A 16,550-nucleotide genomic window follows, 5' to 3' on the forward strand; every position below is an offset into this window, starting at 1 on the left:
TAGAAACTATTACAATGAAAGAAGGTTATTTGAAAAAGAAATGACGAAAACAGGTGTTTCAAAACAAATCTTTATTTAATATTAGAGATAATTAACTTAGCAAATGGTAAAGCGCGCGGTTATCTTAAAGAATTTGATATGCAAATATCAGATTTAGCAGTTCTTGAGAATGGGTAACTCGTATAGGATCCGCTGTTCTAAAGTTGTTTCGGTATTGCTGGAAGGATTTCGTAGCCGTTATAAGCTCAACAATGGGGATTACACACTCGTAGCCGTTATAAGCTCTATAGTTAGCTGAATAAGTCTTAAATATTTGGTCACATATAGCGGTTAGGGCTTATTTACTTTACTCACTCAGATCTATTCAGTCTACTTACCACAATTTAGAAGTCACCGAACTAAATTAAACTTTGGGATTTATTCCACACCATCAGAATTTCCCTAAATGCGCGAAAATGAATGCCAAGGCGTCATGTCGACATATTCTTCTCACAAGAATTTTTATTTGTAGTTTGGCCTTCGCTAAGATCGACTGCCGAAGCACTGAATGCATTTCCAGGTTATGGATTTAGCGTTCAGTAGCTTTGTGAATTTTACAGAATAAAATTAAGCAATGAAATATTTTCATTAATGCTTTACCTGTGTTATGGGAAATTAAACCTTTTTATCTTTGTTACTAAGAAGTACGGGTGTTCGTCAAAAAAGACAAAAGCAAAATTTAAGAGAATAATAATTTTAGTCTGTAATTCCAACATGAAGACGGAAACGTTTCATTAAGTTTATTGTTTCAAAACGAAATATATTTAAGGAAACTGTAAATTGTTTTTAGCAAATATTTGAGTGCATAAATAAAGCAAAATCTCATTCGAAGTTGCTGGATATTTCTTGAGTTTTAATTTTTAAAGCAATCAAGTAACGGTTATAACAAAAAGTAATTACATATAACGGTTTCCTAATCATGGCCTGAAAAAAAGGTATTTTAGAATCAAACATTAAGCGATTTTAAGAGCTCTTTGCTATAACTCGGAATTAAAAGCCGTAAGATTTACTGTGAACCCTCATTAGTACATTATTAATTTTTGTTTCAGATTCTAACTCGGGACCTTTCATGATAATGTATCAATAATTTTAAATAAGATAATTTATTAGTTGTAAGAGATTCCAAATACTTCATTAAAGAAACAAAAATCATTTCAACAGAGAGTAGATTCAAAAGCAAAAAAAATATTAAGTCCATATACAGTATTCTTATTTTAAATTCTATAACGTTCATCCATTCAAAATCAATGTTACAAATACTGACAGAATAATTCTTCGGAGGAAAATATTCAGACTCAAAAAAAGGCATCCACAGCATCATTTTTTCTACCGACAAGTTAAAAGATTATTAAGTTATTGGTACTAGTAATTTATAATTCCTACTTATCAATATTCGGAATTTTTATCGTGACACTACCAACATGATACCCAGATTTAATTAAAGCTAAAATTACACAATCTTATCGGCCCTGATCTTCACAAAAAAATTAAATGCTCTCATTTTAAATGATGAAAAAAGTAATCTCTGAATGACCGATGAAATACAGTGACCTCCAAAAGTTAAAGAAACAGCACGTTTTCCAAGGCTCACCAATACAAAAATGTCTGTAACACTTAAATTCACAGTTCATATGCATGATAGTAACAACGTTTAAGAAAATATATGCAAAAACAATAGCTACCACTTTTATTTTATAGAAACGAATACTTATAAAGGAGTTAGAGAAAAACTGCAAAAATTGTAATTTCTGTTCACGAGTGTTGATCTTCGGTTGTTATTACAATTTCGTGGGCAATAAGAGTCTAGCAATGTCCAGGAGAATTCGTTTGCTCGATTCGTTGATGTGGCGGGCGATCAGATGGATGGAAATGAGGATGACACAAGCTGATGCTGCTCGACGTTCCAATGTCTCTCGTAGTGTGGTCCACCGACTATGGAATGAGTTTTAATCCGATGATTCTGTGTGTAGAAGACATGTTCCAGGCCAAGGATACAGAAGGGCCCGTTTATGTTGGGCAAAAGAACACGTTTTTTAGACCAATCAACAATGGGTGTCTGTTCTCTTTACAGACGAGTCCAAGTCCACATTGAAGAGTGATTCTGGTCGTCAGCTGATCTGGAGGAAACAATGCAATCAGATGTAGAAAGACACAATTACCGATGTGGTGGAATAATAGTTTGGGCTGGGATATCTTTCCGTGGTCATGCTGACCTGCATGTGTTCCATGGAGGAACTTTGACCGGTGTGAGATATCGAGACGAGATTCTTGATCAATACGTCCACTCATATGCCGCTGCTATTGGTCCTGGATTTCGTCTGATGGACAATGTGCGACCGTACCGAGCTCGGGTTACTGAAGAATATATAGAGGGTCACGGTATAGAGCAGATGAATGGCCAGCTCAATCCCCAGACCTGAATCCGATAGAGCATCTTTGGGACTACCTTGGGGGACAAGTTGCTACTTTCAGTCCTCGTCCAAGCTTCGATGAGCTTGAACAAGGATTACTCCATGTCTAGTCGTTGCTTTCTATTTCACTATCCGAAAACTTAATTGACAGCACGGAGCGTCGCTGCCGCTAATGTATTGCAGCTAGGGGTGGACACATTCTTTGTGAATTCATTCTAGAAAGCGTTTTTGTATTGTTACCACCCCATGTTTCCTCAAAAAACTGTGATATACTGTTTCTCTAAGACTGGATTTCTCTGAGAGTGCAATTTTTTGTTGTAATTTATGTTTGTGTTGAACTTTAGAAACAATCTATGTCGCATTCATTAAAGAACAGTTTAGTGAACATGTCCTTTAAATTTGTTTCTATGTTGCTTCATTCTCAAATTAGACACAAAAAACATGCTGTTCCTTAACTTTTGGAGGGCAGTGTGTACTCTTTGAAACTGTTTAACTTACACCTTTTTTAAACTGATCTTTGGAAAGGCATTATTAAAACTTGGTGGAAATAACTTATTCTACTGTCTTTTCTTTTAATGGCTTTATATTGTTAAATGCTTGCAGTTAGTTATCAGTTTCACGTTCTAAATTAATATTATTCATTCAAATTCGTCCTTTCTTAACATTTATAATCTTACCATCACTCAGATCAAGGAGTGTGTGGCAAAGCTTCCTTAGCTAAACTTCTTTTCTATAACAATCATAACGCTACTCATTCCCATCCTCTTAAAAAAAGCAACTTTTCCTATAAACATTTTAGTAATCTAGAGGTTTTTGTATATCGAATGACATGATTCCAATTGGAATCATATACGGTATAGTTTACATATCATAGCTGCATTTAAACATTCTACTTAATGTTATTGAAAGCTGTTTAAAGTCTAGCCCTGTCTTAGATAATACTACAACGATGACACTAGATTAACATGAAGCACACTAGATTAACATTATAACTTGAACAAATTACTTTTTGCTTGATTCTTATTAGTCATTGCGTCATTTTGATAATTTATTGTATCACTTCAGTGTTAATGAGCGTTCCTTTCATCTGTCATTGCTTGTATTTGGGTCCAATATTATCTATTTAATTAAAAGTCTCGAAATGTAACTATTTAATGTTGGATCTAAATTTCCATGATGAGTCGGTCTTTTCCTCCAGACAGGTATCTCTCAATTTCTGTGAAATAGTAAATTTCTGTTAACGGTATTCACACTATTGTTATTCAAATCTGTGTGCAAAAGCAAACCCATGTCAGTATTCGCGTATCCTGGTCAATTTAAATCTTAGAGAGACTGCAAGTATAGTTTCACTATACAATAGCTATACCACTTTCTATGACCTTCTGTTCTGAAATCGTATTACTTCCCTTGCCATTGAAATTATTCCCTTTCTCATATTCAGTGCACTTTGTACAGTGAAGATTATCACATCAAAGAATCACGCTTAACTGTTAAATATAATAACTGTTTACTAATACCACACGTGGGGTGAATAAATATGTCTATCGAAGTCCGTCTAATTAAAGTGTTTGTGTTTCCTTCTCACGTTTATGAAATATTCCAGAGACAAAGCACACTCGGCAGCTGTGTAATAGTCTCCAAAGAAGCCTTCACTGATGAAATTACGAAGCGGAGCCGAGCGGCTTTATGCACATGACGGCACACTCTGTCTCTGTATCTTGCAACAAAAGAAGATGAATCCAAATTCATTGGACCATAGCCCATTTCTTCAATCGATTTCAGAGTTCATTGGTTTATCTCAGACTTTAGTGAAACGCTTGATCGACTAATTGGCAGATACTTCCAATTCCGCATTGTCTTCTAAGAAAGAATCTCCACACAAAATTTGTTCTGTTTGAATTTCTAATTTATCAAAAGTATACGATTTAATGAGGAGACATAGTTGTAGCAAAGCAGAAAAACAGAAGTGCGGTTGTAACTCTCTGAAGACATTTGTCTGTTCGGTTTATTTCACTGTAAGGGCATTTCTGCAGTTTATGATTTTTCACGGAAAATTATTTATTGTTAGTGAAATTATCAGCGATTATTCAGGAAGACGATGCACCATAACTGAGCTGTTTATTCTATATTTTGTTGTTTATTTCATTAATGCATGGGAAAGAGGTGAATTCTTAAATATATATGAGGAATTTGAAAGCCGGCTAAATAGTATTTTATAAATCATTATATTTATAAATAAACTACGTTATATAAGTTCCCTAATGTAACAGTATTGCATTAAGTTCATATACGATTGAAACAGCAGATTAGCAGCATTCTTCTTTATGAAATTTTATCGCCTTTATCTTTTATTGTTTCGCCTTCGAGTTCAGCCTTTATTTTAAAAGGTATTAAAGTTTCATTTATAGTAAATTTCTGGAAAATAGGATGAAGATGTCCTTGGCTATGAAATTTTAAATGTTATAAAAATATATCACTAACTAATTGTATAAGAACAGAGCCAAGAATGTGTAAGCAATATTAAGAATATTAAGATATTTCAAGCACCCAAACCGCGGAACATTTCCCTTTGACATTCACATTTAAATTCTTCAGTCTAAAATATACAGTCCAATACATAATTCTTAGTCTAATACATACCCTAAGCATTTGAAAGGTACAAAAATTAATGTCTCAGCACTAGCTGTTCAACGAAAGTTCCTTCCCTTCTACATATAGCCCTCATGTGGTTTGGTCGTAATCAGTTAATATCAAACCTCTAAAATTAGTGCCTTAGAGTTAAACAGCATTAAAAGCATTAGTGTAATATTAATTGAAGACGTTTTTGTCGCAAATATTATAACACTAAAAAAGATTTGTGTTTTACCATATTCATAACGGATTGTAAATTTAATGAGGATATTTAAATATTACACCTGCTATTTATTCTCAAGTTCTTTATTTGAAAGAGCAATGTTAAAAGATGCTGCTGGTAGTTTAAATCGTCCTTTGCACCATAATTGAAAAGTTTGGAGTCATTAAGTTTTTTGATGCTGGCGACGTGCAAAATGTGCAGTGCCCTCACAGGGAATGGAATACTGGACCTCTCGAATACATGTCGAGAATATATTCACTATGAAGTTACACCGCGAAGGCATGCGGAAAGGAGGGAGAAAATATCTTATAAGTTAATCTATATTATCTTTTGGTGAGTGAGTATTCTATTCTTATGTAATAAAGAAGTTCATGGGTTACGAATGCATTCTGAAATTTGTGGCCTCCACCTGAGCAAATTCAAAACAAACTTGACTTGAAAGATCAACATTTTAAAAGTGCGTTTTCTTTTGCGGTATGAGAGAGCTCGCCTATTTCTGCTTTATTTTTAATTTAGGAAAAAAATCACCGGAAATCACAGCATATTTTGAAAGAATGACATGGAACTGACAGGTGACTCTCAAACGAAAAATGGTAATTTAGATGCGACATGAGTGAGTTTAAGGAGACTTGGTTGCTTATCTGATGAGTAACTAACTACTCATTACTTATCTCAAATGAGTAGTTGAGATAAGTAATTTATAATCATTATTTGAGATATATAATGAATAGTTAGATTGCGAACGTTGAAATTTAAATGACGGAGATTTTGAGACAGCCAAGCAGATGAAAATGTTCCATGTATGAATATAAGATATAATTAAAACCAAATAATTGCTATTTGCGATCAAAACATTTCTAACTAAATATTGCACCTAAGTTTATATTTTTTTTTGTTCTTTAAGATAGGTGTTGTTAACTTATATTCAAAAGGTAATGAGAGTAAGATTAAAAAAAGTAATCTTAGAATGGGAACTCTAAAAAAAGATATGAAATAGGAAAAAAATGAAAATATGATAAAGAACTAGAAAAGAGTTAAGAATGTAATAATTATGAGAAAGAAAGGAAAACCGATGAAAGAAAGGAGAAAGGTAAAAGATGTGAGAAAAGAAAATGCAAACGAAAAAAAGAAAATTGATTGAAGAAGAAAATCAAAAAAGAACAGAGGAAAGGTTTTTGGATTCATATTCTAGAGAAAAAGGCAGAAAAGTATCATGTAGAGATGAAAAAGTATGAAGATGTAAGAAAATAGAGATGTATGAGTAGAAATAATGAGAAACAAAAACATTCTACCAATTTGTCTGTTATTTTTTTTTTCTAATTTTTCTAGTTTCATGGTATGAAAGTCGAGAAACAAGAGTTTGACAAGATTTCTCAGTACAAAAGTAACGACATTGGTTTCTTACTCATATAAAATATAGTAAGTATAGAATCAAAATCTCCAACTGAAACTGCAAAATGCTATGATCTCAATAGACAGATTTGATCAATACGTTTATTATGACCCTTATAGTCGAGACCCTTAGATCCTTAGAGAGCGAGGAAAGGACGAAATGAATCGGATAACAATCTCGATTTGATGAGGAAATTATGAAGAATTTTCCACTGCTATCATTAAATAAAGAAAGGCTTCAGCAGAAGACAATGAGCAGGGAAAAAATGAAAAACATTTTCTAGTTATAAGCAATCTAGCGTAGCAAATGGTTCCACGCTGTTGGCCTCGGCATTTACATGAGAGGCAATATGTGGAACTAAATGATGATACCCGTGGTATCATTACTTGGCTATCATCATTAGTAATAAGATATTCCTTCACCTAACAGACAAATCAACGTCCTAGATGCAGAGAAATTTATGCTAATGATTTCCACTGCAATCACAACATTGTGCTTCCATTCTGTGGACGATGGTTTGAATAAGATTAGAACACGCTATGGGATGTAGATGGACTAATTGACTAAACAATTCACGATGGAAAGCGAAAGATAGAGTAAAAATGATGGCTTTTCAACCACCGGGAGGGTATGAAGGAGATACCAATCCTTTTTTTTCTTTATTATCTTTTTTACACCAATAATAGTCTTTCTTAGTCATGAAATTCTTTAATAGCAGTTTCTGCTATTTTGAATAATTTCTAGTAAATCAAAGTAAAGATATTGTGTTTAATTAAATTTAGCTTATAAAATAAAATAACCTATATGAATGAGGAATGTATGTATTATATGTATCTATATCTATCTATCCGTCTCTCATATACATATGTTTGTTTGTTTGTTTGTTGTAGAGACCTTACATCATCGAAGAAAAGGTGACTTAGTGGGGTTAGACTTCAACACCAAATTTGAAGGAGAGCACAGCGAGGGGTCCGGGAGTCTCCAACCCTCTTCCCTTCCACCAAACCACAGAAGTTGACTTTAAGCTCACCATATATTTAGAGTGCCCTCATGTCGCAACGGCACTATAAATTTACAAACATCCTTGCCTTTTTCGGCATTCGAACCCATCCCTTTTGTTACGGCAATCAGAGGCATTAACCACTATTCTGTCTGGTAGATAGATAGATAGATGGGTGGATGGATAAATAATCCAGATTACGCTAATTACTTATTATTTGCATTAGTTTATACTATTTCATGTATGTATCCTCATTTTGTTTTGTGTAATTTACATGCCATAGATACAACATTTACAACATAATTTTTATTCACAGTATTAATTTTTAATTAATGACAAACTAAACATGTAGGGGTGTGGTATCTTAATTTTCAGAAAAGGTATTGATTTATTTTTAAAATTTTCACTCCTGATTAATTAAGATAATCAGAAGCATAGTTGGTATACAAGGTGTAAGCTGAAGTATTAACTTCAGATTAAACCATTATCTGAAGAGGTTTGAGTCTAAAAACAATAAATCGACTGCTTCATTTTTTAAAATTTTTAATATCCTTTAAAAATAAATTTTAATTTGAAAAAAAAATTATTTTGGAAATTTCTTACTGCTTACTGTCACTGCCGAAGTTTATACACAGTTTGTTCACCTACAATTAAATTTAATTATTCATAACTTTTAAATTTTATTTAAGATTTTTAAATTATTTTAGTTTTTGTTCTAAATCGAAAAAAATTGCTCGAATAGTTATAATTTAATTGCATTATATATACATATGTATATATGTATATATGTATATATATATATATATATATATGTGTGTGTGTGTGTGTGTGTGTGTGAACACAGCAAGGTAAAAAAAAATCTCATGTGGAGACAACATGACATTCCATGTGCGTCCTACAAAATTCGACCGATTTTTTGTTTCACTTCCTTTAAACTTATTTCCTCGAATTATTCTGAATTAATAAAGCGGTCTCTCAAAGCAAGCCACAAATGACATCAAATATCCCTGTCAATTTTTCTCATATGGGAGTCAAATGTCTTCTAATTTAATTTTTTATAACAAGTATAAAACCTTTCCAAACCTTTTACAAAGATATGAAAGAAAATAAATTAAAAAGTTTTCAATAAAAAGTGTTAGTTTCCGTAAAGGAAAAAAGGATTTTCCTATCGAATGGGGTTCAACTAAGATCTGATCTACTTCCTCTTGGCGACCTTATATAAGATCTTTAATGTTTGCCTTTTCCTTTATTTGTATGTATTTCTATTTAAAAAAAATCCTTCTAATTTAAAAACACTGATTTAATTTTTTCATTTACAAAAGCAAACATTTTTTATTGAAAAAATTTCAAAATAGCGCTTATTTTAAATTTATTTTCTTTCATGTCTTTGGTTCAAAATTTATTACCTTTTTAGTCTATAATTAATTATACATTCATCTGATTCTGTCGATTGTAATACAAAGGGATGTGCAGAACTAGATGTTATAGTAGTAGCGTATACAAAATTTCAATGTTCTTACGACTAACCGTTTTTGAGTTATTGAAAATATATACCTAAGTACGTATACTCGTCACGAAAAATCCCTCTACTTTAAATCCATTTTCTAATCAGTTTGAGAAAAAAGCAGACTTGTATTCTGTCTGTACTTACAGACGTCAAGCAAAAATATCGTCCTAATTGATTCGAGTAAGTAATTGTTGGTCAATATTGATATTTTTCTTGAAATATGATACCCGAAAGTTTTCGATTATAACACTTCCTTTACTTTTCAAGGAAGTAAAAATCGTAGACCACATATCAGACATTTTGTTTTCCAGCTCTTTTATATATCAAGTAACTGAAAAGAGCGGTGTGAAAAGAAATTATCAAAATAAGCAAAGGTGATGATGCTAAAGTATTAGCCTTATTAATTGTCAAAATAATCAATAAAATTTGCAAGTCTGACTTTAAAGAATTATTCTTATTAATCTCATTCGAAATTTATCTGTGGACACAGATACATATATACAAATACAGTTCAACATTTATTTAAGCTCTAAACAGTTTCTTTTGAACATAACTAAATTAACTAAATTTTTAAACCTTTTTTCCGGTTTATTATTTGGAATAATCAGAACAATCAAGCCTTTTGATTTTTGTGAGGCAATATATGACTGCCTATTAATATGGCTGTCGATGGCATCTACACAAGGATAGTAATGGCTAAACTTATTGGTGATCAATACTTACAGACGGATAAGTTTCATGCCGTAGGGCACATACTTCGTGCAAACTGTTTGAAAAACGTGACTCGAAAGCTTTGGTGCAGACACTTGTTCAGGCTCATTGAATATCGATAAGTTCAAAAGGAAGATCAGAACAAATACATCTGCTGTCTAACCTCCGTAAAAGAAACGATGAATTCCATTTCAGTTATAATTAATTACTTCCCGAAATTTATTAATAGCTAGTAGAATTCAAGATGAAAGACTTCAAACCACGTTAATGGCAAGCAATGGCGTTAAGTACTATGAAATCTGCAGTTAAATTAATATGATCGTTCATTGTATACATATTCAAGCATATAATAGACAATATTTTAATGTTTTGTTCACCTGAAAGAAGAATATATGCTTCTGTTAAGTTTGCAAGCTCAAGAGAAACTTAAAAATGCCATTTATTCAAGCGTATGCAATAATTTAGAAAAATCCGCAAACGTAACTGGGTAGAAACCATTCATAAAGGGTGGATTTAATTGCACCAAAATAATTGAATGAGATACCAGACTTTAGAAAAATATAAATGCTTGTAGAAACATATATGCATGACAAGTCAAAACAAGCGTGTTGAAAAATTATCTTCAACCTGTGCCAATTTTATGAATTAATATCACGCTGGGAGACAGCTTGCGTACAGCACAAAATGTACGGACGTTCCAGCGCAAGAGCCTTATTTACTTGCTCACTTTGTTGTAGCTCTTTCTCTTTAATAAATTACCTACAGTGGTGGCCAAAATTGTGGACACTTTTGGAAATTTTTATGTTTTTGAACTTTGTATGCTTATAGAAAACGTTATGTTTCACAAAGAATTTATTACTAAATTCAATACAAAAAACAAATTTCAATTATTTGCAATACAAAAAATGTTAAACGATAATAGTTATCGATATACATTAGACAGTGATGATTGCAGTGAGTCATCAGTACTTAGTAGGGTACCCTTTATTTTTGATTACAGCTTGACATCGACGTTTTATTGAGCTGACAAGAGTTTTAAGCTCTTCTTTCCTTATTACATGATGCCAGGAAACAATTATAGTCTCAATTAGTTCCCTTTTATTTGATGGGCGCCTCATTCGGACAAGAGTTTTCAAACGGTGCCACAAATTTTCGATAGGATTGAGGTCAGGACTGTTTCCTGGCCATGACAATCGAACCACGGAAATCGAACCATGGACCACTGGAATACCGGCCCAGTGTGCTACCGTTACACCACGAAGGCACGCTAGGGAAGTGGAAGAAATACCTTATAACATTTTCTTTCTTTCTTAATTCATGCACTTTAAAAGTATGATTTTTAGTAGATACACAATATCCCTTATGATATACTTTCATCAAATTAAAAGAGAGTTTAGAAATTATACTACATCAGACTATAAAAATAATCTATAAATAAACATCAAACTTTTGATGAAATTATGGCTCTAAATAAATTACACGTTTAATTTAATTACATAGAAGGATTGACATAGAATGAATTACTTGAAGCAACCCATATCATTTCACTTTTCCCTGATAATAAATTCATAAAATTTCTACAAGTTCAGTTTTAGACTGATGGTAGTTTTATAGAAAAACTCAGTTTCTAGAGAATCTGATATACATCTAACTTGATTTGTGTCAAACGACTCACGATTTGTGTCAACGATTTTCTCAAACGACATTAAACTACCTTACAGAACTAACCACAATCTGCTGATTGATTTTCTTTTATTTTCGGAAGACTTTTTATTCAATGTGCAAGGAGTATTCCTTTGCTACATTATCTCTTCAAATCAAATACTGGCTGTATATTTGCATATTTTAAATCGAATTTTTGTTTCTAGCTCACCATTAAATGAACTAATAAATATTAGAAGTAAGGATCCACGGACCAAATAAATAAAACACCAAATAAAACTTTGGAATGAGATATTAGTCTGACATCAATTTAAATAAAAATGTTTTTTAGCATTTCATGTAACAACTTGATTAAGTTGCTCTACTTTGTGAGCAGTATTTATGCATATGCATTTCGTTTACATCGTTTTAAATGTAATCGGGCATAACATATTGAACTCTATCAAGAAATGAGAAGAGTAAGAACAACTTTCATGCGTAAGGTTTTAAAGAATAAAACAATTTATACGTAAAGCGTTTTAACACGGTTTGCTGTTATGCAAGTCTTAATGCCAGGTTTAAATCTAAAGGAAGCTGCTTGTTTGTGCAGGACTTATGGTACTTGCAATTAGTATACGACAGCCATCATTACGAAGGTTAATGTGGCCTGACATGGTGTTCCTGACACTTCGCAAGTATCCTGTTGTAATAATTATGACGGTAGCTAAGGTAGCTATTCAAATCTCTTGACAACCTGATTTCTACAGTTTATAACTCATTTTCCTGTTACCTGTAGGTATCAGATGTTGGCTTTCGGCGTTTCTCATTGTTCTGGAGCTATAATTATAATCTTGTATTGCCGATGTAAGGAAAACACTTAGATGATGACGATATTGTCAGTTATCACATGAAGATTTAATTGAAAATTTAAACCTTAATTTTTTAATAGTTCAGACTGTAATATATAAAACAGAATTTAAAATAATTTGGTACACCTCCTATTTCACACAATTTAAAATATCTAATTAATTTCTGATTGTAATTATGATACATTTTGATGAACAGAATAATAAATGCAGTTGCCGTGTTAGGGAGAAGCAGGACAATAATCTTGTGTTGCCAATGTAAGGAAAGCACTTAGATAATGACGATACTGTCAGTTATCACAAGAAGATTTAATTGAAACTTAATTTTTAATATTTCAGATTGTAATGCATAATACACAATTTATAATAATTTGGTACACTTCCTATTTCAGACAATTTAAAATTTCTAATTAATTTCTCATTATAACACATTTTGATGAACAGACTAAGAAATACAGTTGCCCTGTTAGGGAGAAGCAGAACATTCTTTCGAGATGTTTTCTAATTATAGAGGGTTATTATGAATCATGGCCCTCTGAATTAATAATCAATCCACTAAATTGTGGACAAGAACAATTGAAGCTTACTGTACGCTGCTTTACCAACTGAAGGGAATTTTAGACAAATGACATTCTTTTGTACAGTTTATATATTTGAATTTTCGACTGATCTTGACAATTACGTGTTAGTACTTGACGTCCTTACTACTATAGTGCTTTCCGATGAATTAAAATATATAAGCAATATGTTACCCATTGCTTAATTATCCAGAATTATTATCATTTTGGTTGTTTATCATGTAATTACTGATAACATTTCTCATCTTCATAACGATTTTGTTGAATAAAAACTACCTATGAAATACTGTTTTTGTTTGCTAGTTACAAAAATGTTAATTAACCTATAAGGTATTTTATTCCTCCTTTCTGCATACCAGCGTGATATAACGGTAGCGCACTTGGCGCGCATTCGAGAGGTTCAGAGTTCGAGTCCCGGCAAGAGCACTGCACGTTTTTCAGGTTTTCTGTGTTTAAAAATGTCTAATAACTCTACAAACTTCTTTACATGCCAGGGATTATCCTACTCAACTGAAAGAACTTGAAAATGTCCTGCTTCTCCCTAACAGAAACTTCAGTGTTTTTATTATAGTAATCAAAATTTGTTATAATTCTAATCAAAAGATAACTAATAACTTCAAATTGCCTGAAACGGGAGATGTAACAAATTATTATGAATAGTGTTTTATATATTACAGACTGAACAGTTAAAAAATTATAAATTATGCTTTAAGTTTCAATTAGATCACCTTCATATCATGACTGATTTAAGTTTCAGTTAGATCACTTTCATGTGATAGTAATATATAATATATGCCACAAATAATATATGCCCTGAATTAATCATAACTTTTAAAACTAAAGGAAAATGCAAAAGGATAAGATTCCTAAGCATGTGAGGATTTTTTTTTGTTTGGTTAATAGTTAATTTTTAGTTAAAGCAACTTTACTTTCAGTCTCGCTTTTATCCACGCTTTCCAGTCAGAATAGCAATAAGACAGAACGCGTGTGTTCAAATTAAGGTAAAAAGAAATGCTATTTAAAGTAAGGTTTAGGAAGGTGATTTTACAGCGTGTTATGCCTACTTGAAGGCCCCTTGTGATCTTGAATTAGTAGTGATTTGATTTTGTGGCGTTGAGTGCTTCTAGCCATTAAGCTTGTTTCCGCCGGCTTCTACGAGTCAGAGCCTTCCTGCGTTTTGAATTATCATGAGATCCGTTAGGATAATTTAGTTGCATTTTATTTTAAGTTTACCGGTACTTTTTTGAGTTACGCCAGAAGTGTTGGCTTTATGTAAACCCAAGTTGGGTCATCTGTTCAACTATATTGGACTGAATAAAGGGTTCTGTACATCCTTCTTCTGACTTGTACTAAGACCTGGGGATAATTCATTATACAGTCTTTTATCATATCATACAATTGATCTATAGTTTAAGCTACCTAAGAGAATTTAAATCTATTTTGTATTGCCTCAGATGTACCAAAACATGAGTTTCAGATGAAGAAGTGCTGCATGCACATTTTTTTTCAGCATAACCCCTGAATGTGCATGCATTTCAGATTAATAAAAAATGTCACGCAATTTATTTCAGTTTACTTTAATAAAAGACATAACTTTGTGTGTCAGGTATGGTTGGTTTATACATTATTCAGTTAAAATATGTTCAAAAAATGGGTCTTACCAAACCAACACAGCTCCGTGTAAGACCAGGAAAACCGAGACCAGGAGTGGACAGAGTCTTCTGGTCATCATGGAGCACTTGAGGCCTACGGCCCCGGCCCGAGTTCATTCACACCTAAGAAAATACAAAAGGCTTAATTAACAGTAATAATGATAGTAAAATGATACAAAATAGCTGTAATATAAGGGTCTTCTTTCTAGAGAGGATATATTCTATACTGTTTCATTAATTTTTCCTAGTTCCCCTATGAATTTAAACATTGGATTTTTTTTGATAGGATTTAAATAATTAGTTTAGTTTATGACAAGAAAATATTTTAAGTCATGATATAAAACAAATTTGAATCTTTAAAGTATAAATTTTGATTGATTTTAATTAAATGTGAACTACTAAAACGTCGTATTTTCCTAGGGTGATTTTTTACATATTTCGTTAGATGAGTTACAGACTTTTAACGACTTTCCATGACTCGCGAAAAATAATACAAGAAAAGTTTTTGTTCGCAATCTGTATATCTCGTAAGTATTTCTGTATAAAAAATAAGGTCGCTTTATAAAATACCAATTATTTAAAAAATGACATAATGTAAAGGAATATTTTACATTTTATTTGATATTGATATATCAAACATGTGCTTTGTCTGCAGTATCCTGAAAGTTAATTGTATGTTAATGAGTAATAAATAATATTTTCTGAATGTAGTTTATAAAGTCTTAATATACAATTATTACTTAACTATCTAGATATATCTGTAAATTATTAAATAAACAATTAGAATGCATTTCATCTAGAAATTTATATTCTTTTCGTAGTTATTTTTTTTTTCAGCAGTTTTCCCATCTGTCAATTCTTGAATATTTGCATAAATGTAACACTTTTGATTACATGAACTTTCAAATTCTTTAGAATGATATTTTCTCTATTCATTATTTATTGAGTATACTTTTAGAATAATCAGATTTTTTAAATTGAGACACAATAGAGGTTTTACCAAGTGTCATTTTCAAAATAAATTATTTTGAATAAAGCAAATCTCGTGAGCTTCTACTCACTACATGCGCAGCATATTTAATTATGAGTTCTTTTGTAACAGACTAAATTGGAAAATAACGCTTGGAGGACATCCTTCGAGAGCTTCATGACTTCTGCTATGAATAAGAAATCAAAAATTTAAAAAAGTACCTTTAAAGCTATATATTTAGCCAAGCGTTAACTTCATCAAGGAGATAATGGGGGATTGAAGTAATTTTAATTTAATGCTTGAAAAACTTGTCTTTCTACGATATTAAAGACTCCAGGTTATAAGAATTTAAACTAGAAATAATTTTAGAACTCCGAGAGCAAGAATTGTTGTCTTGGAAATTAGAATAAAGTAAACACGAATATTGTTTACGTAAAAATTATTTCATATTTGAGTAACTTGAGCTTCATATTTCATATACGATCAGAATGATTTCTCAGAATTTTTTTCAGAATGCTATATATATATATATATATATATTCCTTTGACTTTACTTTTCATTTTAATCTATGTAAATAAATCGTAGTTTAGTAATAACTCGATGAGCTTTAGTGGTGATTATAGTGGTGTTTATTAGTCATGTTTTCTCTACATAAATTTCGGTATCGGAAATATTAGAGTTCCTGCCCATAGATCCTTTCGATTTTTTCATGGATTATGTTTAATGTAGAATTCTGTTATCAACGGTTACGCATTAGCAGCTTTCAAACATTTTCAAGAGAATTACAGATGAGAATTTTACATATGAATGTATAATTCTTTAGAGTACAAATGACATGTCTATGGCTTCTGAATAAAATTTTCAAAAATTAAAACGCAAACGTAGTTTTGAATTAACCAATACTACTAATTTCAAGAATTACATCGC

The 16,550-nt window shown here is 31.7% G+C and overlaps 1 protein-coding gene across 4 annotated transcripts in view; it reads right to left on the bottom strand.

Moving 5' to 3' along the window:
- GluClalpha (glycine receptor alpha 1) overlaps positions 1 to 16,550 on the bottom strand; it is a 704,157-nt gene that overhangs the window by 361,458 nt on the left and 326,149 nt on the right. For all 4 annotated transcript variants that reach the window (XM_085809817.1, XM_085809816.1, XM_085809818.1 and 1 more), the window contains one exon: positions 14,662 to 14,775. In XM_085809817.1, the coding sequence (XP_085665943.1) occupies positions 14,662 to 14,732 (71 nt within the window). In that variant the 5' untranslated portion in view covers positions 14,733 to 14,775. The remainder of the gene's footprint in view (positions 1 to 14,661; positions 14,776 to 16,550) is intronic.

Source organism: Stegodyphus dumicola, chromosome X2, assembly GCF_044657685.1.
Source record: "Stegodyphus dumicola isolate Sdum_Otavi_A_Nest chromosome X2, ASM4465768v1".
NCBI lineage: Eukaryota > Metazoa > Arthropoda > Arachnida > Araneae > Eresidae > Stegodyphus > Stegodyphus dumicola.